Source organism: Pyrus communis, chromosome 14 (genome assembly GCF_041283825.1).
Source record: "Pyrus communis isolate YQ-2024b chromosome 14, ASM4128382v1, whole genome shotgun sequence".
NCBI classification, from domain to species: domain Eukaryota; kingdom Viridiplantae; phylum Streptophyta; class Magnoliopsida; order Rosales; family Rosaceae; genus Pyrus; species Pyrus communis.
The window spans coordinates 24634284-24661948 of record NC_142578.1 but is presented as its reverse complement, the minus strand read 5'-3'; the positions used below and the strand labels follow the sequence as shown (position 1 = coordinate 24661948).

Sequence of the window (27665 nt, the reverse complement as noted above, 5' to 3'; positions counted from 1 at the left end):
CAGAGTATAGGACAACATTAATGGCAGCTTACGAGATAACATGTGTACGTGGTACAGTTAATGAATTATATATACATTAACCAATGGATTATTCAGTACTATTATATTGCTACAATCAATTAGATGTTCGTTTGGCGAAAAATCCAATCTTTCACACAAGAACCAAGCATGTGGAGATACACTACCATTTTATCAAAGAGAATGTTCTACAAGAAGAAATTAGATGTGATTGATTAAGACAGATGATCAAGTTGTTGACTTGTTGACAAAAGGTTTGAGTACCGAGAAGTTTGAAAAGCTTTGTCGTCAACTCAGCGTGGAGAAAAATAATGAGTTGGTGTTGAGGGGGTGTGTTGAAGATCAACACCAGCCCAAAGAATAAAGGCCCAACCCATGAAAATTTATTAACACTTGAGCTAGTAAAAATCTAGAAGAATTGTGAGATTTCAACCAACATGCAAGATTAGTATAGTTAATTCTTGCAAAGGAAGTTAGTAGAATTAGCTAGATATTTCTAGCATGGTGTTTCCATGCTTTTCCAATGCTATATCCATGCCTATAAAAGGATAAGGTATCCACCTCATTTGATGCAACAAGAAGCAAGCAAATAACCAAGAAGTGAGAAGCAACCAAGAATGAGTCTCACTCTAAGTGTGAGAGTGAGATATAAGGTCTTTGAGAGGAGTGTGAGTGTTCTAGAGTTTGTCTCTAGAGAATGAGAGAGTGTCATAACTTCTAAAATTGTGTCTTTGTAAGTTTGTTTGTTGTAATATTTGTTAGTGTAATACAAGTAATTTGTTTATTTGTTTTGTCTCTAAAACACTTATATTAGAGTTGTGTATTGTAATTTTATTCAACAAAGTTTAGGGTGATTAATAACATCTTTGTTGCATATATTGTAAATATTTTGTGACAAGAAGTCATTTATTTTACATATATGGTGGGCTATTTCAATTTTTGGTTTTATTTAGATATTTAAAATTAGATGGGTTTTAGTATAAAAAAAATAAGAGTTGCAGGGGTCTATCACTGAGGAATTCTTTTTTTTAATAGACTAGTGTGAACCAACGTGACATCCAAAAAGAAAAGTTTAAGATATATGCAATTTTATCTCAGTCGTCCAATATCCTAGTGGATAAGGTGTTAAGTTTCTATCATGCGTCCTGTGTTCGAAACTCCTCATCCTTTTAATTATTGTAATAGTTTCGAATCCTTCTCCTTTCCTTGATAATAATAATTAAAAAAAAAATTATACTTTTCAACAGGGCTCTCCACAGTCCATATTTCCAAGTAAACGTGAGTAAATGACCTAAGAGTACAAACTTAAACTCAACATCCATTCTTTGTGGTTACATTTTGAGCAGATATTTGTGTTATGTGTTTTTGTTTCTTGTTTACGTGTTAATATTTACAAAACCGCATCCGAGTGTACATATTTTGACATGTTAGCGGCTCATTACTCGATCATTTTCTTTCGTAAAAGAACCCCTTATGCTTCACCATGTGTTTCATCATGTAACTGCTAGCTATGAGAAGGAACCCTAGTGAAATATTCTTTTGAACTTGTTGAAATATAGAAGGGTCTCTTTAATAATCACCAGCACTTGGTTTCTCTAATCTCTAGTTCTAAGTGGTGCCAATTTCTGGGGCTAATTAGTTTTGTGGTATATGGTATAGAAAGAAATTATTGATTTCAGAATTCAGTTGACCCTTACCAAGAAGATTTAAAGGTCATAGTCAAGCTATCCTTCATGCCTTTATGCTCTAGTATGTGCAGAGATTTTATGTTTTATTTGTTAGATAAACGTACAGAAGGTTCCGCTTTGATAATTAATGGATTATTTTCTTTGCTAATGTGAATCTGTGATACGCTTAGATAAGCAGTTAGGTATTTATTTTTTCATACGAATGAGATGTAATGTGACTTAAAATTTTCTTTTTACATAGGCCACTATTTCTGGATTCATCATTCACATTGAATTCCTTATCTCCTAATTAACCTTTTAGTTATGTGAGCTCTTATTTCTGCTTTCTGGAGCGAATAAACCTTTAATTTCCTTTGCAATTGTGTGTTTCTATAATGTGTATATAATTGGCTCTTCTAGGTTGTACACAATCAAGCTTGGTACTTGGTAGTTATGTATTCACATGTCGTTTATGAGGGTTTCATCATGTGCATATTTCTTCCTTTCATAATATTTTTATCGAACGTTTGTTATTGCCCAAGTACTACATCTTTGTTGATTTTTTAACTTTTTCGAAGGATTAATGTGAAATGCTCTGTGGCTGATTACTTGGTGCTTTTCTTTTGCAAAAGTAGCCATTGGCTGTAACCATGTGAGACATCATGTAAGTTTGTAACTGCTTTGCTACGAGGGAAGCATTACGGAGCAACAACGTGTTGCAATTGTGTGGATACAAAATGTGCCATTATTCTCTTTAGGATATAGAGTGTCATATCTATGTGTTGTATGGTTTTGCATAGAAGAATTACGGAGCGACAACGTGTTGCAATTGTGTGGATACAATTTTGTATTTGATTTGTGTATTTAAAACTTAGTCCACTTGCTGAATATTTTCTCTTTCTTTTGAGATTCAATGTACCAAGTGTGTTAGATTGTTGGGGAATTCCGCCAAAAGGCTTTTCAGATACATGTGCTTTCTTATTTTGGAGGTTCGTGCATATTTCTCAACTTTTTCATAGGTGAATTGTTTTAAATATATGTTCTTTTCATTTTTATAGTATTCTGTTTCATATTTTTATAGTATTCTGTTTCATTGCTGACTTTGGTATGCATATATGTTAAACGTCTGACTCTTACGAACAAATACATGGTTATTACCTTTCAAATTGAATTTTACAGAGATTATATATGAGAAGAAGTGCGGATACTATATTGTGCAATATACATGTATCTTACAATATTTTGGATTGTTGTTTTTGACGTAGTTTTGAACCGATGAATAATTATTCAAAAAACTAATGCTCCACTTTGTTTTACCATTTAATCATACCTTGAAATTGAATCCTGCGTGTTTTGATGCTTCACTCATTCATGTGTCCTTTTTTTTGCATGTGAAGACATAGATGAATATGAGAATCACTTCTTTGTTCTTTTGAACATTGGGATTATAATGGCACAAATCTTTACTATGAATGCACAATTGTTGAGGTATAGACAACAATAGAGGAGACAAAGGGAAGGAGCAAGTTTAGAGCAGAGGACATTTGTTAGACTTCATGTTAGGAGAAAGGAGATAAATCGTATTACACGATTGAGTGATACTAATTGTTTATGGGAGCTGCGAATGGATAGGAGTGCATTTGCAGTTTTATGTGATTTACCAATGTACGTAAACATGTACGGAAGCCTACTTCCGGAAAATAGAGACTCATAATTTTTACACTGATGAATGTTGCCTTTTCACATCATTGATCCGATAAACTTCAACCATGTTGAAGCTAATCATGGTATTGTTATCAAAGATGACAGAATGATTGGACTGAATGAAGCGTATTCCGCCCATATCAGCTGCGAGGTTGAACACACGGTCAACATTCTTAGTAACCTTCAAAAAATTATCGATAACCTTGAGGTCAGCAAGATGGAATTCATGGCATACATATCTTCAGTCATGTGCTAGCTTTAAAAATATATCATAGATAAGCATATATATGTTCAAACTTCAAATATGAAAAAGTTAAAAAAAAAAAAATTGAAAAAAAAAAAAAAAAAAACCTATCACGTCCCGTCCCATGTATAAACATTGTACCAAACAACAGAGAGAATATGAGAAAGTTATGGGAATGTTAGTCATTTAATCTTTTGGTTCTATTCCGTTCTGCGCTTACCAAACACATAATTGAACAACCGTCCCGTTCCATCCTGCACGTACCAAACATAACACGGAATCTCTGTTCCATTATGTTCTGTCTCGTCTGCGTACCAAACGGTACCTTAGTGCGTAAGTATGCATTGACTTGGACTTTTCATTTCTTCCCATATAAATCTTCTTCCACATCTATTTCCTGCAATCATGTTTATCATTTTACATTCTTCTTGAACCTCTCTGATCCTTCAAAAAATAAAAAATAAAAAAGTATTCTTCAAGCTCCGGAGCTGAGAAATGGCAGAAGGCCATGCCATCGGGATTGATCTGGGGACAACATATTCTTGTGTAGCAGTGTGGCAGGACGATCATGCAGAAATCATAGCGAACGACCACGGTAACAGGACGACTCGATCATATGTTACATTCACTGAAAGTAAGAGGTTGGTAGGTGATGAAGCTTTTAACCAAGTCGGGAGATTCCCCGCCAACTCAATCTTTGGTAGGTTTAAAATGACCATTTCTTTACCGTTTCCTTGTTAATTTCTTTCTGTACATATACTACTATACTGCCTGCGTTTTCTATTAGTTAGCTTTTAGGAAGTTGAAAACTTTATTGGTCTCAATCTTTATTGATATCCTGCTCAAGTACCCGACTTGGCAATATTTAGTTCCTATACATTTAGTTCAATTTTTATTGGTATCCTGCTGAGTACCAGTTTGGTACTGCTTAAATTTAAGAAAAAATAAACCTTCAAAATCAATCTTTTTTTTCACAGTTTTTAGATGAAAAAAAAAACTAAAGAGCCAAAGCAGGAAAGCCCAGCTTTAGAAAACCAACCTTTATCACAATACACGGATGAACAGTTTCATCGAATAAATTTTTCCTTACCCTCTCTTTCTCCTTCTTCCCAGTTCTTGACTCGACCCCCGTTTCTCCAGTCTGAGCGATTGCTCTCCAACGCCGTGTTACCCAGATTCGCCACCCCATCTCTCTCCCAATCCCCACCAAATACACCCATCGCCACCTCGCCGACCACGGATCCCAACCCACTCCCTGCTAGATGATAACCCGGATCCCACCCAACCATCCACCACCCCACCTCCCAAACCATGCAAGGCCCTGAAAATCGAGATGCCGAAAATAGAAATGGGAGTGAGGCAAAGGTTCCAGATCGCGGGAAATGAAAACGGGAGTGACAAAGAAGCAAGGAAAAAAGGCATAAAGAAAAAGCCATAAACATTTTGTCAGAAAGAAATAGAAAGAAAAGCTTTTGACGAAAAATAGAAAGAAATAGAAAGAAAAGCCAGATCGCTGGAGGGGTCATTGACGAAAAATGGAAGAAAAACCATAAATATTTTGTCAGAAAGAAATAGAAAAAATGAAGAATGAAAAAGCTAGAAGCAAAGAGAAACCAAGAAGAAAAGAAAAAAAAAGGATACAATCAAGAACTTTCTGGCAGAAAGAAAAAGATAGGAAGAAAAGCCCATAAGTTTTGTGTTTTTTTTTTTTTTTTTGGTTATTTTATATAATTATAGTTATTTTACATAAATATTTATCAAATATTATAATACTATTTTTTTTTAATTACAATCACTTTTATAATTATAGTTATCAAATACTTTACTGTTTTATTCTTACAGCACAACATAAATTTTTTTTTTTTTTCAATGCACAACAATAACTATTTATATATCCTAAATACTCGCCAACTCAATTTTTGTGAACTATTATTTGGAATAATTCACTTTCTAAAATAGGTACAATTAATGATTATTATCTTTTTATTAAGTTTGTGATAAAAATTGAAAATTTCAGAAAATTATATATCGTAAATCATAAGAATTCGCCCTTCAAAAACCATGTTGCATCAGTCTTTTTACTTATTTAATTACCTTTATCGTAGAGTTTTTTTCTCGATAATCTACTATATTATAGATAAATGGCTTTTAGCTACCTATGTTATTGATATCTTTTGATTGTAAATTGTAATCTATCTCTTCAGAATTAGTTCTATTCAATTCTATTTCAAATATGTTTCGCTTAGAAAATTTTGTAGTCTTCTTAAGATATAAATACGTTACAATTGAACTCAATTTAAAAAATAACTAGAATTTTTGGACGAGGATCTAACAGTCCCTTTATAAGGAAAAGGATCCTCGTCGGATCTTTTTTCTGAGAATCCAAAGAATCCCGTGATCGTGACTGTTCATCATACATCATACGATCAGTTTTCGTTAGCTACTATTTATACTTAATTTTAAATTTTAAATTTTAAAATAATTTTTGACCTTATGATATACGATGAGTGTTCACGATTACGACATTCCTATAATTTCCAGGAAAATGACCACAAGGATGCTTTTCCCTGTTATTACATAGGTGGGGAAAAGTAAGTTAAAAAAATAAATCACTTTAAGAAATAATTAATTTAAAATTAACTCTTGACAGATGCAAAGCGGCTCATTGGTAGGAAGTTCAGCGACGACTCTGTTCAAAAAGATAGGAAGCTTTGGCCATTCAGGGTTATAGAAGGTCCTGCTGACAAGCCAATGATTGCGGTTACCCACAGGGGTGAAGAGAAAAAATTTTCTGCTGAAGATATCTCATCCATGGTTCTAGCAAAGATGCGGGAGATTGCCGAGTCCTACCTCTGCTCAAAGATAAGTGAAAAAAATGCAGTTATCACCGTCCCCTCTTACTTCAACGATTCGCAGCGTCAGGCTACAATAGAGGCTGGTAAATTGGCCGGCTTAAAGGTGTTGCGCATTCTCAATGAACCAACTGCTGCAGCCATCGCTTATGGCATTGACAAGAAAGCCGGTAGGCTTAATAAGAGAAATGTGATTATATTTGATTGGGGCGGCGGTACTTTAGACGTGTCACTGCTTACCATCGGTCATGGCGCCTTTGACGTGAAGTCCACTGCTGGAGACACTCACCTTGGAGGTGAAGACTTGGATAACAGAATGGTGAATTACTGTGTCGAGGAATTCAAGAGAAAGCAAAACGTGGACATTTGTGGAGACGCCAAAGCTCTTCGGAAGGCCAAAACTGCCTGTGAGAAGGCAAAGAAGGCACTTTCGTTTTCCTTTGACACTGATATTGAAATCGATTCTTGGTATAAGGGTGAAGATTTTCACACAAACTTTACCCGTGACCTATTTGAAGAAATGAACATGGATATCTTCAACAAGTGCATGGAGCCTGTGAAAAAGTGTTTGGAAGATGCCAAAATGGATATAACCAATGTTGATGACGTCGTCCTTGTTGGTGGATCTTCTAGAATTCCCAAGGTGCAAGAGATATTACAGGAGATTTTCAAGGGAAAGGAGCTTTGCAAGAGCATGAATCCGGACGAGGCTGTGGCTTATGGAGCCGCTGTTCAAGCTGCAGTCTTGAGTGGAAATATAGCTGGGAAGCTTCGAGACTTCTCACTGTCGGATGTCATCCCTATGTCACTTGGAATTGAATCGGGTTATAAAAGTTACATGAGTGTTGTGATTCCAAGAAACACCAAAATTCCCATTAAGAATAACAAAATTTTTACAACTCTTTATGACAACCAAACTGCTATCTGCTTCCCAGTGTTTGAGGGTGAGAGTGAATTCACCAAAGATAATAATTATTTGGGTGGATTTACCATCTATGACATTCCTCCAGCTTGTAAGGGAGCTGTTAAAGCAGAAGTTTGTTTTTCTATTGATGCAAATGGTGTCCTGACTGTTTCCGCTGAGATCTTGTCCACCGGCCAAAAAAAAGCGATCACAATCCACAGTGACAGGTAAACTCTTGGGGATTAACAGGGTGGTGTAAGTAAATGATATATAAAACGATATATGTAATGCAAAATAACATTTTTGGGGATTATAACATGATTTTACTAAAATTCTTTCATCAACTGTTTTACTCGTGCCAGGTGAGCTCAAGTGTTCGCCAACAGATTGTGTTGTTTTGAGGAGGGAGGCAATGGTTGGGCACTATCCCTTTTGCTGGCCGTTCGGCCGTGCGTGCATCGTTCTGTCATGCGGTTTTTTATCCTAGAAAATATTTGTGTGGGTTTATTCTTGTTTGTTGTGTGGCTTTATTCTTGTTTGTTGTACCTTGCTTGATTACTATATGTTTCTGTGCTCTATCATATTGAGATGACATACAACAGGCATTTTGAGATGATTTTCTTTATTGTACACAAACAGAAGATCGATAACATCTGCTCCGAGTAGATGAAAACCTAAAAACTGAAGAGAAACTAATGTGGCATGCATTAAAAGCATATGGATATGAATTAGGATTTGAAAATAAGAGTACGCATAACCAACAGAGAATAAACGAACTATATGAAAAAAGTTGCGGTTCCACCATAAAACCAATTTGTAATATGGGGAGTAGTTCTTAAAACTATTAATTGAATATAATTTTATTGACCGACTTATTTTTCTACATTAGGTCATTTATATGAAGCATCAGATAATAATAAACGTAATTTAAAAGTATTATAAATTCTTAGTTACGAGCTTAAACTTCAAAGAGAGCATTAGTTTAAGATGTCCTTGTTGAGAATGAATCTCACATTGATGAGAGAATGAACCTTGCATAGGTTTATAAGGCCATCTCCAACCGAATGAGGGCCAAAGGGCTCGTTCTAGCCATTTGGGCCTCTAAGATATTAATATTATAATGAACAGTTAAAGATCATATTTTCCTCCATTTCCGACCAAGGGTCAAAGGGCCATAATGCTCGTTTTAGCCCTGTCACAAAAAACCGTCTCCAACTGAGGGCTAAATGGCCATAGGGCCAAACGTAATTTATTATTTCAATTTAATGTTGTTTCATGTTACTTAATTTAATTTAATGTTGTATAATGGCTTAGGAAGTTATAGGAAAAAAAATAGAATTTAAAAAAAAAAAATTTGTAAAAAAAAAAAGGCCTACCATTCCTGTCAGATATAACCGATAGGAATAAATACAATGATGTTGGTTATATCCGACAAGAATAATGAAAATCCATCCAGGCCCTTAGGAATGGCTAGCTGGTTGGATTGGGCCAGCCGGTTGGCACTTTGGCCAATTTTTGTCCAGTGGGGCCCATGAGCCCTTTGGCTTAGCCCTTAATTGTTGACGGTTTTTGGACTATTTTCGGCCCTCTGGACCCTTCGGTTAGAGATGGTCTAAGAGATTGGGCTACTCCCCATATCGCCAATTGGTTTTATGGTGGAACATCAACTTTCTTCATGGTATCAGAGCAGGTTATCCCACGTGTAAAGACAAACGGCCACACGTGCTCCACATCACCTCGTTGTGTTGTTCACGTGTTAGGCTTGAAAATTCACCAAATATGTGATGACGTGTTGAGAATGGATTCCATATTGATGAGATGATGTATCTTGCATGGGTTTATAAGGGATTGGACTATTCACCATATCACCAATTGATTTATGGTGGAACCTTAACTCTCTTCGGTCCTTGTGGCGAATATTCAGATAATTATGTAATGGATAGAATGGCATTCCCACATTCGGCCGGTCCCTTGCTCTCTAAGCAGTTACCATCTTCAATGTCATTAATAAAGTGCATTTTTGCTAGCCCTCAAGCCTTGGTGTACCATTACACATAATCAAGCAAAAAGGAAGTAGCCAAGGTAACGGTTGTTGGAAAATTTAATAATAATATTATTATATTAAATTTATTAATTGAATGGAAATTAGAAGTAGAGTCTTTTGGTAGAAAGATGTGTCTACTCAAATGAAGAGTTGCAACTTTTGACTTTTCATGAATAGTTATATGCTTTCTAAAGAGGTATCTCGCATTCTATAAATAGGGCAGCCCCCTATAATCACAAAATAATTTTTCCCATTAAATATTAGAAAGTCTCATTAAGTTCATATGAGAGAGTTTTCAACACAATTGTGGTTCATGAAGCCTTGTGACTTTGAGTGCTACTATTACAAGGACGTGGTCGTTGTATCTTTGGCGACATGCACCGATCAACCATGAGCACCGTAGTGTGACGTAAACTTATCTTAAGGACAAAGTGTCCAACACTTGCTTCGACCTTATTTTCTAGGTTTTTTCGAATCCATTATATCATGTTCATTTAACATTGGTTACTCATGTGCATGCATTACTTTGATATATAATTGCATCAATTATTTCTTGATTTTATATGTGATTTAATATAGCAATTAGGATAAACTTTGATGAAACTGCAGAGCTCCAACCCATGTTCTATGATGAAACAGTGTTATCTGCAGCGTATTTAGGATAAACTTTGCTTTTAATAATTCCTATACTTGAAAATAACAAGTGGGGTATTACATGATACTCTTAATGGGAAGTCACCTATCTTGAGTGATGAATGAGGCTGTTCCCGTGAGAATTTTTTGAAGGGCTTAGTTCTCTAAAAGAACTCATGAGAAACCAAGAATTGTTCAGGGCCAAAATAAACACAATTGAGCAATCACGGGGTGTTTGGAAGGGTATTATATGATTACTATTGTCTTGGTTTACACAAACGGCTGAGCAGTTCAAGATATCATGTTCACTGATTAGCTAAGTAAATCCGATAGTAATTCACTACGGAAGGTTCAAAGCCAAAAGCCACCTATTCCGATGCGATACTTTTTCTACTAAATTCTCTCTCTACTGTCTGCATTGTCATTTGCATGATATTGAGTCAATTTCGATTCATGTGGGGAATTGTTGGAAAATTTAATAATAATATTATTATATTAAATTTATTAATTGAATGGAAATTAGAAGTAGCGCTTTTTGGTAGAAAGATGTGTCTACTCAAATGAAGAGTTGCAACTTTTGACTCTTCATGAATAATCACATGCTTTCCAAAGATGTATCTCACATTCTATAAATAGGGAAGCCCACTATAATCACAAAATAATTTTTCGTTGTTTACATAATCATACATAGAGTGCATTAAATATTAGAGAGTTTTCAACACAATCGTGGTTCATGGAGCCTTGTGATTTAGAGTGCTACTATTACAAGGACATGGTCATTGTATCTTGGGAGACATGCGCCGATCAACCATGAGCACCGTAGTGAGGCGTAAACTTGTCTTAAGAACAAAGTGTCCAACACTTGCCTCGACCTTATTTTCTAGGTTTTTTTTAATCCATTATATCATGTTTATTTAACATTGGTTACTCATGCGCATGCATTACTTTGATATATAATTGCATCAATTATTTCTTGATTTTATATATGATTTAATATAGCAATTAGATCCTATTCTTCCAACAATGGTAACAACGACATTCTCAAGGTCTAGAGCGACCTAAAGTTAACCTTGATGGTGCTTTTTGCAAGTTGAGAGGGAAAGGCGGCGGTGGAGCTATTGTAGAGTTCTCTGTTTAGGGGCTACTAGTCCACTTCATATACAGAGGCTCTTGTCATGCGACTGTAGAAAAAGATGTTACAACAAACTAATGTATTTCCAGTGCTAGAAATCTACAGAATAGTCAGGGCGGTCTAAGTGGAAGCCTAGACCTTTCTTAATTTTCAAACGTCTATAGATTTATCAAGGCAATGGCTAGTTGTCTAGCACCTAGGCGGTGCAAGGTGGGAATTTTTAGAATAGTGGTTAGTATTCAGTACCAGTTTTAATATTCTCATTACTCCAATTAGATTAAAGTTGAGGGACAATTTCTCCAATTGAGTTAAAGTTTAGGGATTATTGCTACAATTTTTCTCATTTTGTTTTCCAGATTTGCTCCTTGATTCAGCCTCATGTGTGTGGCACGTGACTCATTTTAGCATAAGTTCTAACGGAATTGACGAAAAATACCATGGTTGCATGATTTGAAGAGTTAAGGGATCAATGATTATGAATTTTTAGTTGAGGAACCATTATTCCAATTAGATTACAGTTGAGGGACTATTGCTACAATTTCCTCAAAATATAATGCGAGAGAGTAAAAAGAATAGCCCACAAGTCCTAAAGGCTATTTGGGGTTATAGTGCTTCTAAAAACCAGTTTATTAAAAAATTTGTAACACCAAATATGTTTGGTAAAACAAAAAAAAAATCGCTTTTATAAAAATAAAAAATAAAAAACTGTTGTTAATGACAGTATAAAAAGTAGAAGCATGGTCCACCGTACTTATAAAAAATAAAAAAATACTTTTCTTTTTCAAAGCATAGTAAACGGTACCCATTTAATGAAATTTCAAATGATAAATGTACCCACCTCACTCCCCACCATATTTTACAAAATTACAATCTTTGTCCCTAAATTATTCTCTTTGGCTTATTATATCACATTCAATATCATATCATTTTTAGTCATTTAACATATTCACAACAATTTTATATAAAAGTTTACCAAACATTGAGACAATTTTTTTTTTTTAAATCACATCAATACCAAACTTAAAAAAAAAAAAATAGAAACAAAGGATCATGCATGACAACTACAAACTCATATTGCGACTTGGTTATCGCATGCGCCTCGTACAAAGTTGGAAAACTGAAATATTTATAAAGTCTTTGTCTTTAATAGAAAAAAAAAAAAGAAAAAAAAAACCAGAATTCTTTACGTTAAAAGAACAAAATAAAAGAAGTAAAAATCATAATGCAGCTGGAACTCTACGCACTAAACTAGAAGTCTTCGTCTTTGTCTTCAACTCGAAGTCTTTGTCTTAGAAGAAAGAGGTTACCATCCTTGCAAAGTCATACACGCCAATCAACTTGCAACCTGATGAATAAGAGGGGATAACAAATGCTTTTATCACTAGGTACTTAAAAAAAAGGCCTATTGATTAGGTAGGCAGCTTACAAATTCAATCGCAATTCAGGAGGGAAAACACATCCGTGGAACATTGGACATATCTAAAAATGCCACAAAATAATTTAGTTAAAAGAAAAGTAAAATAAAACGCATTGTGAGTTATTGATTTAACAACCCGAAAATAAAAGAAAAAACAAAAGAACAAAGAAAAACTTACTGTGAAATCTTGAATATGAAATATTAGTGACAGATTTAGGAAATATTTTTTGGTTATGAGGTGAGTCTTTAGCCTTAAGCAAAGGTTTTTTGGTTTGTAGAATACTCTTTTTCAAAGCCCAGGCACAAAAGTTTCGAATCATATAATTACCACCACATCAACATACATAAAAGGACAAATCTAAACCTAAAGCAAAAGATGACTCAGTCATTTCCTTTTTCTTATTATTGAAAGTTGTTCCTAATCAATGAATAAAAATAAAAAGCTAAAGTTAAAACTAAATGAAAAGCATTCCTTCTGACCTTTTTAATTAAAATATGCTCTTTGAAAATGAAACAAATAAAGCTAAAGCTAAAGTTAAAGTAAAAAAAAAAAAAAAAAATATTCAAGAAAAAGCTAAAGTTTTTATTTTTTATTTCACGTGCATCTACACTCCGTTTTTCTTTTCACAAAAATTATACTTTTCAACAAGGCTCTCCACAGTCCATATTTCCAAGTAAACGTGAGTAAATGACCTAAGAGTACAAACTTAAACTCAACATCCATTCTTTGTGGTTACATTGTGAGCAAGTATTTGTGTTCTGTGTTTTTGTTTCTTGTTTACGTGTTAATATTTACCAGCCGCATCCAAGTGTGCATATTGTGAAATGTTAGTGGCTCATTACTCGACGATTTTGTTTCGTAAAAGAACCCTTATGCTTCACCATGTGTTTTATCATGTAACTGCTAGCTATGAGAAGTAACCCTAGTGAGTTATTCTTTTGAACTTGTTGAAGTATAGAAGGGTCTCTTTAATAATCACCAGCACTTGGTTTCTCTAATCTCTAGTTCTAAGTGGAGCCAATTTCTGGGGCTAATTAGTTTTGTGGTATATGGTATAGAAAGAAATTATTGATTTCAGAATTCAGTTGACTCTTACCAAGAAGATTTAAAGGTCATAGTCACGCTATCCTTCATGCCTTTATGCTCTAGTATGTGCAGAGATTTTATGTTTTATTTGTTACATAAACGTACAGAAGGTTCCGGTTTGATTAATGGATTATTTTCTTTGCTAATGTGAATCCGTGATACGCTTAGATAAGCAGTTAGGTATTTATTTTTTCATACGAATGAGATGTAATGTGACTTAAAATTTTCATTTTACATAGGCCACTATTTCTGGATTCATCATTCACATTGAATTCCTTATCTCCTAATTAACCTTTTAGTTATGTGAGCACTCATTTCTGCTTTCTGGAGCGAATAAACCTTTAATTTCCTTTGCAATTGTGTGTTTCTATAATGTGTATATAATTGGCTCTTCTAGGTTGTACCCAATCAAGCTTGGTACTGGGTAGTTATGTATTCGCATGTCATTCATGAAGGTTTCATCATGTGCATATTTCTTCCTTTCATAATATTTTTATCGAACGTTTGTTATTGCACAAGTACTACATCTTTCCGACTCTCTTTCAGATCCATTTCACAACCAACTTTCATATAAAATATACCAAATTGAAGCTAGGAGTGACAAGATTACGATTTTACCTGAATCGAGGCCAAAATGTGGTCGAATGTGGCCAGAAAATGGCCTGGAAGTCTCGGCCTGTTTGGGCTTCTTCAAATCCATGACAGATTCGAGCATTCAAGGCTAAGATCTCGGTCTAGGGATGGTGATGAATTTTTTGGCGGTGCTAACTTCATCCAATTTAACGAGGGTTGGCCGGAAAACACATCGGGAAACCTGCAACTCGTCGGGAAAATTGGAGCCGTGAGGTTCTATTCGAACAACGCATAGCTAGAGAGGGAGGGAGGACAGAGAAATAGAGACTGGAATCAATAAGGAGTTTGACCAGGAATGAGAAAGAGACATGAATTGAGAGGTCTAAGAGGAAAAAAAGAGGGAGAGGGTGGGACGATGAGAGAAGAGGAAAAGAGTGGGACAGAAATGGTAGGAAAAGATGAAGAAAAAGATAAGATCATAATAAAATATTAATAATTTATATATTAAATAATATAATATTAGAATTTGTTATTATCCAGCTTCTTAGTCCAATACTGCACCAAACGCTTCACTAAGTTAGTCCAGTTTAGTCTAGTCTAAGCCATTCCAGCTTAGTCCTTGAAGCTAATCCAATCCGAGATAGTCCGGCGCAACAAACGCCCCCCAAGTGTGTTAGATTGTTGGGGAATTCCGCCAAAAGGCTTTTTAGATACATGTGCTTTCTTATTTTGGAGGTTCGTGCATATTTCTCAACATTTTCATAGGTGAATTGTTTTAAGTATATGTTCTTTTCATTTTTAAAGTATTCTGTTTCATTGCTGACTTTGGTATGCATATATGTTAAACGTCCTTAGTCTGACTCTTACGAACAAATACATGGTTATTACCTTTCAAATTGAATTTTACAGAGATTATATATGAGAAGAAGTGCGGATAATATATTGTGCAATATACATGTATCTTACAATATTTTGGATTGTTGTTTTTGACGTAGTTTTGAACCGATGAATATTTATTCAAAAAACTGATGCTCTACTTTGTTTTACCATTTAATCATACCTTGAAATTGAATCTTGCGTGTTTTGATGCTCCACTCATTCATGTGTCTTTTTTTTTTTGCATGTGAAGACATACATGAATATGAGAATCACTTCTTTGTTCTTTTGAACATTGGGATTATAATGGCACAAATCTTTACTATGAATGCACAATTGTTGAGGTATGGACAACAATAGAGGAGACAAAGGGAAAGAGATAGTTTAGAGCAAAGGACATTTGTTAGACTTTATGTTAGGAGAGAGGAGATAAATTGTATCACACGATTGAGTGATACTAATTGTTTGTGGGAACTGCGAATGGATAGGAATGCATTTGCAGTTTTATGTGATTTACTAAAGTATGTAAACATGTATGAAAGCCTACTTCCGGAAAATAGAGACTCATAATTTTTACACTAATGAATGTTGCCTTTTCACATCATTGATCAGATAAGCTTCAACCATGTTGAAGCTAATCATTGTATTGTTATCAAAGATGACAGAATGGTTGGACTAAATGAAGCCTATTCTGCCCAAACCAACTACGAGGTTGAACACATGGTCAACATTCTTAGTAACCTTCAATCAATTATCCATGACCCTGAGGTCACCAAGATGGAATTCATGGCATACATATCTTCAAACATGTGCTAGTGTAAAAAATATATCATAGATAAGCATATATGTGTTCAAACTTCAAATATGAAAAAGTTAAAAAAAAAATTAAAAAAAAAAAAAAAAAACTGTCACGTCCCCTCCCACGTGTAAACATTGTACCAAATAACAGACAGAATATGGGTAAATTAGTCATTTAATCTTTTGGTTCCGTTCCGTTCTGCGCTTACCAAACACATAATGGAACAACCGTCCCGTTCCATCCTGCGTATACCAAACATAACACGGAATCTCTGTTATGTCCTGTCTGTGTACCAAACGGTAGCTTAGTGCAAGTATGTATTGACTTGGACTTTTCATTTCTTCCCATATAAATCTTCTTCCACATCTATTTCCTGCAATCATGTTTATCATTTTACATTCTTCTTGAACCTCTCTGATCATTCAAAAAATAAAAAATAAAAAAGTATTCTTCAAGCTCCGGAGCTGAGAAATGGCAGAAGGCCATGCCATCGGGATTGATCTGGGGACAACATATTCTTGTGTAGCAGTGTGGCAGGACGATCATGCAGAAATCATAGCGAACGACCACGGTAACAGGACGACTCGATCATATGTTACATTCACTGAAAGTAAGAGGTTGGTAGGTGATGAAGCTTTTAACCAAGTCGGGAGATTCCCCGCCAACTCAATCTTTGGTAGGTATAAAATGACCATTTCTTTACCGTTTCCTTGTTAATTTCTTTCTGTACATATACTACTATACTGCCTACGTTTTCTATTAGTTAGCTTTTAGGAAGTTGAAAACTTTTACTGGTCTCAATCTTTATTGATATCCTGCTCAAGTACCCGACTTGGCAATATTTAGTTCATATACATTTAGTTCAATTTTTATTGGTATCCTGTAGAGTACCAGTTTGGTACTGCTTAAATTAAAAAATAAAAATAAACCTTCAAAATCAGCCTTTTTTTTTCACAATTTTGGTTGGAAAAAAAAAAAAAATTAAAAAGCCAAAGCAGCAAAATCCAGCTTTGGAAAGCCAACCCTTATCACAATACACGGATGAACAGTGCCATCAAATAAAATTTTCCTTACCCTCTCTTTCTCCTTCATCCCGGTTCTTGACTCCACCCCCGTTTCTCCAGTCCGAGCGATTGCTCTCCGACACCGTGCTACCCAGATTCACCACCCCATCTCTCCCCCAATCCCCACCAAATACACCCATCGCCACCTCGCCGACCACGGATCCCAACCCACTCCCTGCTAGATGATAACCCAGATCCCACCCAATCATCCACCACCCCACCTCCCAAACCATGCAACGCCCTGAAAATCGAAATGCCCAAAATAGAAATGGGAGTGAGGCACAGGTTCCAGATCGCAGGAAATGAAAACGGGAGTGACAAAGAAGCAAGGAAAAAAGGTATATGAAGAAAAAGCCATAAACATTTTGTCAGAAAGAAATAGAAAGAAAAGCTTTTGACGAAAAATAGAAAGAAATAGAAAGAAAAGGCAGATCGTTGGAGGGGTCATTGACGAAAAATGGAAGAAAAGCCATAAATATTTTGTCAGAAAGAAACAGAAAAAAAAAAAAAAAGAAGAATGAAAAATCTAGAAGGAAAGAGAAACCAAGAAGAGAGAAAAAAAAAAAAAAAAAGGGAAACAATCAAGAACTTTCTGGCACAAAGAACAAGACAGGAAGAAAAGCCCATAAGTTTTGTGTTTTGTTTTTTTTTTTTTGTTATTTTACATAATTACAATTGTTTTACATAAATATTTATCAAATATTATAATACTATTTTTTTACTTCAATAACTTTTATAATTATAGTTATCAAATACTTTACTGTTTTATTTCACAGCTGTTTATTGTTACAGTACAGCATAATCATTTTTTTTTTTCAAAGTACAACAATAACTATTATTTGGAATAATTCACTTTCTAAAATAGGTCCAATTAATGATTATTATCTTTTTATTAAGTTTGTGATAAAATTGAAAATTTCAAAGAATTATATATCCTAAATCATAAGAATTAGCCCTTCAAAAACCATGTTGCATCAGTCTTTTTACTTATTTAATTACCTATATTGTAGAGTTTTTTCCTCGATAATCTACTATATTATAGATAAATGGTTTTTAGCTACCTATGTTATTGATATCTTTTGATTGTAAATTGTAATCTATCTCTTCAGAATTAGTTGTATTCAATTCTATTTTAAATATGTTTCGCTTAGAAAATTTTGTAGTGTTCTTAAGATATAAATATGTTACAATTGGATTCAGTTTAAAAAATAACTAGAATTTTTGGAAGAGGATCTAACAGTCACGTTATAAGGAAAAGAATCCTCGTCGGATCTTTTTTTTGAGGATTCCGTGATCGTGATTGTTCATCATATATCATACGATCAGTTTTCGTTAGATACTATTTATATTTAATTTTAAATTTTAAATTTTAAAATAATTTATAACCTCACAATATATGATAAATAATCACAATTACTGGATCTCTATAATCCCCAGAAAAAGGATCCGTAAGGATGCTTTTCCCCGTTATTATATAGATGGGTAAAAATAAGTTAAAAAAATAAATCACTTTAAGAAATAATTAATTTAAAATAACTCTTGACAGATGCAAAGCGGCTTATTGGTAGGAAGTTCAGCGAGGACACTGTTCAAAAAGATAGGAAGCTTTGGCCATTCAGGGTCATAGAAGGTCCTGCTGACAAGCCAATGATTGCGGTTACCCACAGGGGTGAAGAAAAAAAAATTTCTGCTGAAGATATCTCATCCATGGTTCTAGCAAAGATGCGGGAGATAGCCGAGTCCTACCTCTGCTCAAAGATAAGTGAAAAAAATGCAGTTATCACCGTTCCCTCTTACTTCAACGATTCGCAGCGTCAGGCTACAATAGAGGCTGGTAAATTGGCCGGCTTAAAGGTGTTGCGCATTCTCAATGAACCAACTGCTGCAGCCATCGCTTATGGCATTGACAAGAAAGCCGGTAGGTTTAATAAGAGAAATGTGATTATATTTGATTGGGGCGGCGGTACTTTAGACGTGTCACTGCTTACCATAGGTCATGGCGCCTTTGACGTGAAGTCCACTGCTGGAGACACTCACCTTGGAGGTGAAGACTTGGATAACAGAATGGTGAATTACTGTGTCGAGGAATTCAAGAGAAAGCAAAACGTGGACATTTGTGGAGACGCCAAAGCTCTTCGGAAGGCCAAAACTGCCTGTGAGAAGGCAAAGAAGGCACTTTCGTTTTCCTTTGACACTGATATTGAAATCGATTCTTGGTATAAGGGTGAAGATTTTCACACAAACTTTACCCGTGACCTATTTGAAGAAATGAACATGGATATCTTCAACAAGTGCATGGAGACTGTGAAAAAGTGTTTGGAAGATGCCAAAATGGATATAACCAATGTTGATGACGTCGTTCTTGTTGGTGGATCTTCTAGAATTCCCAAGGTGCAAGAGATATTACAGGAGATTTTCAAGGGAAAGGAGCTTTGCAAGAGCATGAATCCGGATGAGGCCGTGGCTTATGGAGCTGCCGTTCAAGCTGCAGTCTTGAGTGGAAATATAGCTGGGAAGCTTCGAGACTTCACACTCTCCGATGTCATTCCTATGTCACTTGGAATTGAAGTGGATGAAGAAGAACACATGAGTGTTGTGATTACAAGAAACAACAAAATTCCCATTAAGAAGAACAAAAGTTTTACAACTCTTTATGACAACCAAACTGTTATCTGCTTCCGAGTGTTTGAGGGTGAGAGTGAATTCACCAAAGATAATAATTATTTGGGTGGATTTACCATCCATGACATTCCTCCAGCTCGTAAGGGAGCTGTTAAAGCAGATGTTTGTTTTTCTATTGATGCAAATGGTGTCCTGACTGTTTCCGCTGAGATCTTATCCACCGGCCAAAAAAAAGCGATCACAATCCACAGTGACAGGTAAACTCTTGGGGATTAAATGGGTGATGTAAGTAAATAATATATAAAACGATATATGCAATGCAAAATAACATTTTTGGGGATTATAACATGGTTTTACTAAAATTCTTTCATCAACTGTTTTACTCGTGCCAGGTGAGCTCAAGTGTTCGCCAACAGATTGTGTTGTTTTGAGGAGGGGGGCAATGGTTGGGCACTATCCCTTTTGCTGGCCGTTCGGCCGTGCGTGCATTGTTCTGTCATGCGGTTTTTTATCCTAGAAAATATTTGTGTGGGTTTATTCTTGTTTGTTGTACCTTGCTTGATTACTATATACAGTGATGAAATAAATTATACATGTTTCTGTGCTCTATCATATTAGATGATATACAACAGGCATTTTGAGATGATTTTCTTTATTGTACACAAACAGAAGATCGATAACTTCTGCTCCGAGTAGATGAAAACCTAAAAACTGAAGAGAAACTAATGTGGCATGCATTAAAAGCATATGGATATGAATTAGGATTTGAAAATAAGAGTACGCATAACCAACAGAGAATAAACGAACTATATGAAAAAAAGTTGCGGTTCCACCATAAAACCAATTGGTAATATGGAGAGTAGTTCTTAAAATTATTAATTGAATATAATTTTATTGACCGACTTATTTTTCTACATTAGGTCATTTATATGAAGTATCAGATAATAATAAACGTAATTTAAAAGTATTATATATTCTTAGTTACTAGCTTAAACTTCAAAGAGAGCATCAGTTTAAGATGTCCTTATTGAGAATGAATCTCACAGTGATAAGAGAATGAACCTTGCATAGGTTTATAAGGCCATCTCCAACCGAACGAGGGTCAGAGGGCTCGTTCTAGCCATTTGGGCCTCCAAGATATTAATATTTTAATGAACAGTACAAGGTCATATTTACCTCCATCTCCGACTGAGGGCCAAAGGGCCATAGTGCTTGTTTTAGCCCTGTCATAAAAAAACCGTCTCCAATCGAAGGTCAAAGGGTCATAAGGTCAAACGTAATTTATTATTTAAATTTAATGTTGTTTCATATTGTTTAATGTTGTTTCATGTTACTTAATTTAATTTAATGTTGTATAATGGCTTAGGAAGTTATAGGAAAAAAATAGAATTTACAAAAAAAAAAAATTTGTAAAAAAAAAAAAAGGCCTACCATTCCTGTCAGATATAACCGACAGAAATAAATACAATGTTGTTGGTTATATCAGACAGGAATAATGAAAATCCATCCAGGCCCGGGGCTGGCTGGCTGGTTGGATTAGGCCAGCCGGTTGGCCATTTGGCCGATTTTTGTCCAGTGGGGTCCGTGAGCCCTTTGGCTTAGCCCTTAATTGGAAACGGTTTTCGGGCTATTTTCGGCCCTCTGGACCATTACATTAGAGATGGTCTAAGAGATTGGGCTACTCCCCATATCGCCAATTTGTTTTATGGTGGAACATCAACTTTTTTTCAAGGTATCAGAGCAGGTTATCCCACGTATAAAGACAAACGGCTACACGTGCTCCACATCACCTCGTTGTGTTGTTCACGTGTTAGGCTTAAAAATTCACCAAACGTGTGAGGACGTGTTGAGAATGGATCCCATATTGATGAGATGATGGATCTTGCATGGGTTTATAAGAGATTAGACTATTCGCCATATCGCCAATTGATTTATGTTGGAACCTCAACTCTCTTTAGTCCTTGTGGCAAATATTCAGATAATTAAGCAATGGATAGAATGGCATTCCCACATTCGCCCGGTCCCTTGTTCTCTAAGCAGTTACCATCTTCAATGTCATTAATAGAGTGCATTTTTGCTAGCCCTCAAGCCTTGGTGTACCATTACACATAATCAAGCAAAAAGGAAGTAGCCAAGGTAACAGTTGTTGGAAAATTTAATAATAAGATTATTATATTAAATTTATTAGTTGAATGGAAATTAGAAGTGGAGTCTTTTAGTAGAAAGATGTGTCTACTCAAATGAAGATTTGCAACTTTTGACTTTTCATGAATAATCACATGCTTTCCAAAGAGGTATCTTGCATTCTATAAATAGGGCAGCCCCCTATAATCACAAAATAATTTTTCCCATTAAATATTAGAAAGTCTCATAGATTCCATATGAGAGAGTTTTCAACACAATCGTGGTTCATGGAACCCTGTGATTTGGAGTGCTACTATTACAAGGACGTGGTCGTTGTATCTTGGGAAAGATGCGCTGATGAACCTGGAGCACCATAGTGGGGCGTAAACTTGTCTTAAGGACAAAGTGTCCAACATTTGGTTCGACCTTATTTTCTAGGTTTTTTTCGAATCCATTATATCATGTTCATTTAACATTGGTTACTCATGTGCATAGATTACTTTGATATATAATTGCATCAATTATTTCTTGATTTTATATGTGATTTAATATAGCAATTAGGATAAACTTTGATGAAACTCTGGAGCTCTAACCTATGTTCTATGATGAAACAGTGTTATCTGCAGCGTATTTAGGATAAACTTTGCTTTTAATGATTCCTATACTTGGAAATAACAAGTGGGGTATTACATGATACTATTAATGGGAAGTCACCTATCTTGAGTGCACCTATCTTGAGTGACAAATGAGGTCGTTCCTGTGAGAATTTTTTGAAGGGCTTTGTTCTCTAAAAGCACTCATGAGAAACCAAGAATTGTTCAGGACCAAAATAAACACAACTGAGCAATCACAGGGTGTTTGGAAGGGTATTATGTGAGTACTATTGTCTTGGTTTACACAAACGGCTGAGCAGTTCAAGATATCATGTTCACTGATTAGTTAAGTAAATCCGATAGTAATTCACTACGGAAGGTTCAAAGGCAAAAGCCACCTATCCCGATGTGGTACTTTTTCTATTGAATTCTCTCTCTACTGTCTGCATTGTCATTTGCATGATATTGAGTCAATTTCGATTCATGTGGGGAATTGTTGGAAAATTTAATAATAATATTATTATTATATTAAAATTATTAATTGAATGGAAATTAGAAGTGGAGCCTTTTGATAGAAAGATGTGTCTACTCAAATGAAGAGTTACAACTTTTGATGCTTCATGAATAGTCACATTCACTTAGGAAATTAATTAGAAAATCAATTAATTAATTTTGGTAATTAATCCTATTTTGAATGAATATTTGGAGGTTACCTTATGGAGATGATTTGATGAGGATGGATGAAATAGGTTTTGAATAAATACCTATTTTGATCACTTTTGACCTTGATTGAGTGGTGATTGTCCACTGCTCGTGCGTAGAAGTTTCAATGTGCCTCAAGAGTAATCTTATCTTTTTAACCCAAAAATTCACGTGTTGTCTTCATATGTTTTTTTTTACTATTTTTGGCTCCACAACCATAATTGCATATTTTGAAGAGTTAAGGGATCAATGGTTATGAATTTTTAGTTGAGGGACGATTACTCCAATTAGATTAAAGTTGATGGACTATTGCTACAATTTCTTCAAAATATAATGAGAAAGAGTAAAAAGAATAGCCAAATGTGCTTCTAAAAAGCAGATTATTAAAAAATTTGGAACACCAAATGTGTTTGGTAAAAAAAGAATGGTTTTTAAAAAAATTGTTGGTAATGACAGTAGAAATGTACCCATTTAATGAAATTTCAAATAATAAATGTACCCCCCATATTCTCCAAAATTACAATCATTGCCCCTAAATTATTTTTTGGCTTATTATATTAAATTTAAAATCATATCATCTTTAGTCATTTAACATATTCACAATAGTTTTATATAAAAGTTTACCAAACACTTAGACATTCTTTTTTTGTTAAAAGAGCTTTAACAAAATAAAATAAAAAATTTACCCAACACTCAATAATTTTTTTTTATTTTAAAAAAGCACATCAATACCAAACAAAAAAACAATAGAAAAAAAAAGGATCAAGCATGACAACAACAAACCCATGCTGTGACTTGGTTATCGCATGCGCTATGTACAGGCTGGAAAACTAAAAGACTTGGAAAGTCTTTGTCTTTAATAGAAAAACTGGAATTCTTTGCGTTAAAAAAAAAATTAAAAGAAATAAAAATCATAATGCAGTGGGAAGTCTGCACCCTAAACTGGAAGTCTTCGTCTTCGTCTTCAACTTGAAGTCTTCGTCTTCGTAGAAAGAGGTCACCATCCTTGCAAAGTCACACAGACTAATCAACTTGCAAAATGATGCATAAGAGGGGATAACAAATGCTTTTATCACTAGGTACCAAGAAAAGCCTACTGATTAGGTAGGCTGCTTACAAATTCAACCGCAATTTAGGAGGGAAAATACATCCATCGAAGACTGGACATATCTAAAAATGCCACAAAATAATTTAGTTAAAAGAAATATAAAATAAAACACATCGTGAGTTATTGATTTAACAACCCGAAAAATGAAAGAAAAAACAAAGAAAAACTTACTGTTAAATCTCGAATATGTGATATTAGTGGCGGATTTAGAAAAATATTTTTTTGATTGTGGGTGAGTCTTTTAGCCTTAAGCAATGGTTTTTTGTTTGTAGAATATTCTTTTACATAGCCCAGGCACAAAAGTTTTGAATTATATAATTACCACCACATCAACCATACATAAAAAGACAAAGTTAAAGCTAAAGCTCAAAATGACTCGGTCCTTTTCTTTTTCTTATTATTGACAGATCTTCCCAATCAATAAATAAAAAGAAAAGTCTAAAGTTAAAGCTAAAGGAAAAGCATTTTCCTTTGCCTTTTCTTAACTAAAAGATGCTCTTTGAAAATGAAATAAATAAAGCTAAGCTAAAGTTCTTATTTTTTATTTTACGTACGTTTACGGTCTCTTTTTCTTTTTCCACATAGACTTTGACGAGCTGCATATGTTAAAAATCACGAGAGATAGTTAAGTGATGGTAATGCTTAGAATCCTATTTATTATTAGATGAATTTAAATTTTGAGATCTGTGTATTGGATAGATACAATCTCAAACTTTAATTAAAATCAACTAACAATGATAAATAAAGTCGTGAGCATTATCACTACTTGAAGGTGGTAAACAAAAATGTAGTCCCATAAAAATAGTGCTTAATATATACATATTAAAAATAAAGACCAAGTGATGCAAAATCTCGCAAAGACTAATACTATTCCAAGTCATGCATGAAACATACACATTTGTTCCTTCATGCCACTTGGTTATAAGCAAACATCATGCACATGTTGGATTACTAATTAGTAATATTCAGCTTGATATAGACTTTTATAAATAAACTTATAATTTCTAGCATCTAATAAATACCCATATTAAAAATATTCATCGATATACAAAATGTTCTCATGGAGGTACTCATTTTTTGCCACAGATATCAATATAGAGGCTAAAAGATACTATGATATTAAATCCACATGTGGTCAAGATATTTACGAATTTAACCATTAAAATTCATAAACTCAATTATACATCCAGGTTCGATCATTTTCCGAAGTTTTGGTCCACAATAAAAACTGCTTACCTTGACTTCACCTATAAAACGTGCAAAGGCGATTTACATTTTAACCACAGTTCAATGTATTGTGATTTTTTTGGTCGAACACTTTTGTATTTAATATCCATGGTTGAAAATATTTTTTTTAAAACAAATGATATTATCTACGCTAAAGGGAGTGAGTGGGCTTAGCCTCACAATGTGCTAGCAATAATGTGGTTCAAATTCTCCTTTGGCAAGAATCAAACCTAAGACCTCTTACTTACTAGTGAAGAGTAATACTACTAGATCATACCAAAAATTCTAATGGACGTAACCATTTTTGTACCACTGATAGAAATATATAGGCTATAAAATGCAAAATGAAAATTATTTATTTTCTGTCTAAGTAAGAGTCGCAACCTAGGCTGGTCTAAGTGGGCGCCTAGACTTGTCTTAATTTTCAAACACCTATAGATTAATCAGGACGGTTGTCAGCTGCCTAGCGCCACCAAGGATTTTTTTTAACAGTGGTTAGTATTCTGTAACAGTTTTAATATTCTCATTTCTCCAATTAAGTTAAAGTTGAGAGACAATTTCTCTAATTGGGTTAAAGTTTAGGGACTATTGCTACAATTTTTCTCATTTTGTTTTTCATATTTGCCGCTTGATTTAGCCTCATGTGTGTGGCTTGTGACTCATTTTCACAGAAGTTCTAACGAAATTGACGAAAATGACCATAACTGTTTGAAGAGTTAAGGGATCAATGCTTAAGAATTTTTAATTGATGAACTATTGCTACAATTTCCTCAAAATATAATGAGAGAGAGTAAAAAGAATAGCCCCCAAGTCCTAAGAGCTATTTGGGGTTATAGTGCTTCTAAAAAGCAGATTATTAAAAAATTTGGAACACCAAATATCTTTGGTGTAAAAAATTATAAAAAAAAGAAAAAGAAGTGGTTTTTATAAAAAAAAAAAAAAACTTTTGGTAATGACAGTAGAAAAAGTAGAAGTATGGCCCACCATACTTAAATAAAAAATAAAAACGCTTTTTTTTTTCAAATCATAGCAAACGGTACCCATTTAATAAAATTTAAAATGATAAATGTAGCCCCATATTTTACAAAATTACAATCGCTACCCCTAAATGATTCTCTTTGGCTTATTATATAAGACTTAAAACCATATCATTTAATATATTCAAAACAGTTTTATATAAAAGTTTACCAAATGCTCAAAGATTCTTTTTTTTTTTTTTGGGTTAAAACAGCTTTTACAAAATTAAAAAAAATATATTTACCAAACACTCAATAATTTTTTTTCTTCAAAAACACATCAATACCAAAGTAAAAAAAAAAAAATAGAAAAAAAGGATCATGCATGACAATAACAAACCCATACTACAACCTGGTTATCGCATGCGCCACGTACAAGTTGGAAAACTAAAAGACTGGGAAAGTCTTTGTCTTTAATAGAAAAACTGGAATTCTTTGCGTTAAAAAAACAAAATAAAAGAAATAAAAATCATAATGCAGCTGGACGTCTGCACCCTAAACTGGAAGTCTTCGTCTTCGTCTTCAACTTGAAGTCTTCGTCTTCATAGAAAGAGGTCACCATCCTTGCAAAGTCACACAGGCCAATCAACTTGCAAAATGATGCATAAGAGGGGATAACAAATGCTTTTATCACTAGGTACTAAGAAAAGCCTACTGATTAGGTAGGCTGCTTACAAATTCAACCGCAATTCAGAAGGGAAAATACATCCATCGAAGACTGAACATATCTAAAAATGCCACAAAATAATTTAGTTAAAAGAAATATAAAATAAAACACATCGTGAGTTATTGATTTAACAACCCGAAAAATGAAAGAAAAAACAAAGAAAAACTTACTGTTAAATCTCGAATATGTGATATTAGTGGCGGATTTAGAAAAATATTTTTTGATTGTGGGTGAGTCTTTAGCCTTAAGCAATGGTTTTTGGTTTGTAGAATATTCTTTTACATAGCCCAGGCACAAAAGTTTTGAATTATATAATTACCACCACATCAACTATACATAAAAAGACAAAGTTAAAGCTAAAGCTCAAAATGACTCGGTCCTTTTCTTTTTCTTATTATTGACAGATCTTCCCAATCAATAAATAAAAAGAAAAGTCTAAAGTTAAAGCTAAAGGAAAAGCATTTTCCTTTGCCTTTTCTTAACTAAAAGATCCTCTTTGAAAATGAAATAAATAAAGCTAAGCTAAAGTTCTTATTTTTTATTTTACGTACGTTTACGTTCTCTTTTTCTTTTTCCACGTAGACTTTGACGA

General features: G+C 34.3%; 2 protein-coding genes and 1 long non-coding RNA gene across 4 annotated transcripts; 2 read left to right on the top strand and 1 right to left on the bottom strand.

Moving 5' to 3' along the window:
• Positions 1–4028: 4028 nt before the first annotated feature.
• On the top strand, positions 4029–8005 carry LOC137713022 (heat shock cognate 70 kDa protein). Its single transcript, XM_068452249.2, has 3 exons — positions 4029–4333; positions 6284–7616; positions 7752–8005. The coding sequence occupies exons 1-3, from the start codon at positions 4129–4131 to the stop codon at positions 7753–7755; spliced, it is 1542 nt and encodes a 513-aa protein (XP_068308350.2). The 5' UTR covers positions 4029–4128; the 3' UTR covers positions 7756–8005.
• An 8152-nt stretch (positions 8006–16157) lies between these two features.
• LOC137712889 (heat shock cognate 70 kDa protein) lies at positions 16158–20243 on the top strand. Of its 2 annotated transcripts, XM_068452074.2 has the most exons (4): positions 16331–16626; positions 18561–18932; positions 19008–19893; positions 20029–20243. In XM_068452074.2, the coding sequence occupies exons 1-4, from the start codon at positions 16422–16424 to the stop codon at positions 20030–20032; spliced, it is 1467 nt and encodes a 488-aa protein (XP_068308175.2). In that variant the 5' UTR covers positions 16331–16421; the 3' UTR covers positions 20033–20243. The 2 variants fall into 2 exon arrangements, with proteins under 2 accessions (XP_068308174.2, XP_068308175.2); XM_068452073.2 differs by having other exon boundaries at positions 16158–16626; positions 18561–19893.
• A 3637-nt stretch (positions 20244–23880) lies between these two features.
• Positions 23881–27464, bottom strand: LOC148691466 (uncharacterized). Its single transcript, XR_015955525.1, has 3 exons — positions 27244–27464; positions 24335–27134; positions 23881–24225 (listed from the first exon to the last, which is right to left on the bottom strand). It is a non-coding gene; the product is annotated as an uncharacterized LOC148691466 (long non-coding RNA).
• Positions 27465–27665: the final 201 nt, after the last annotated feature.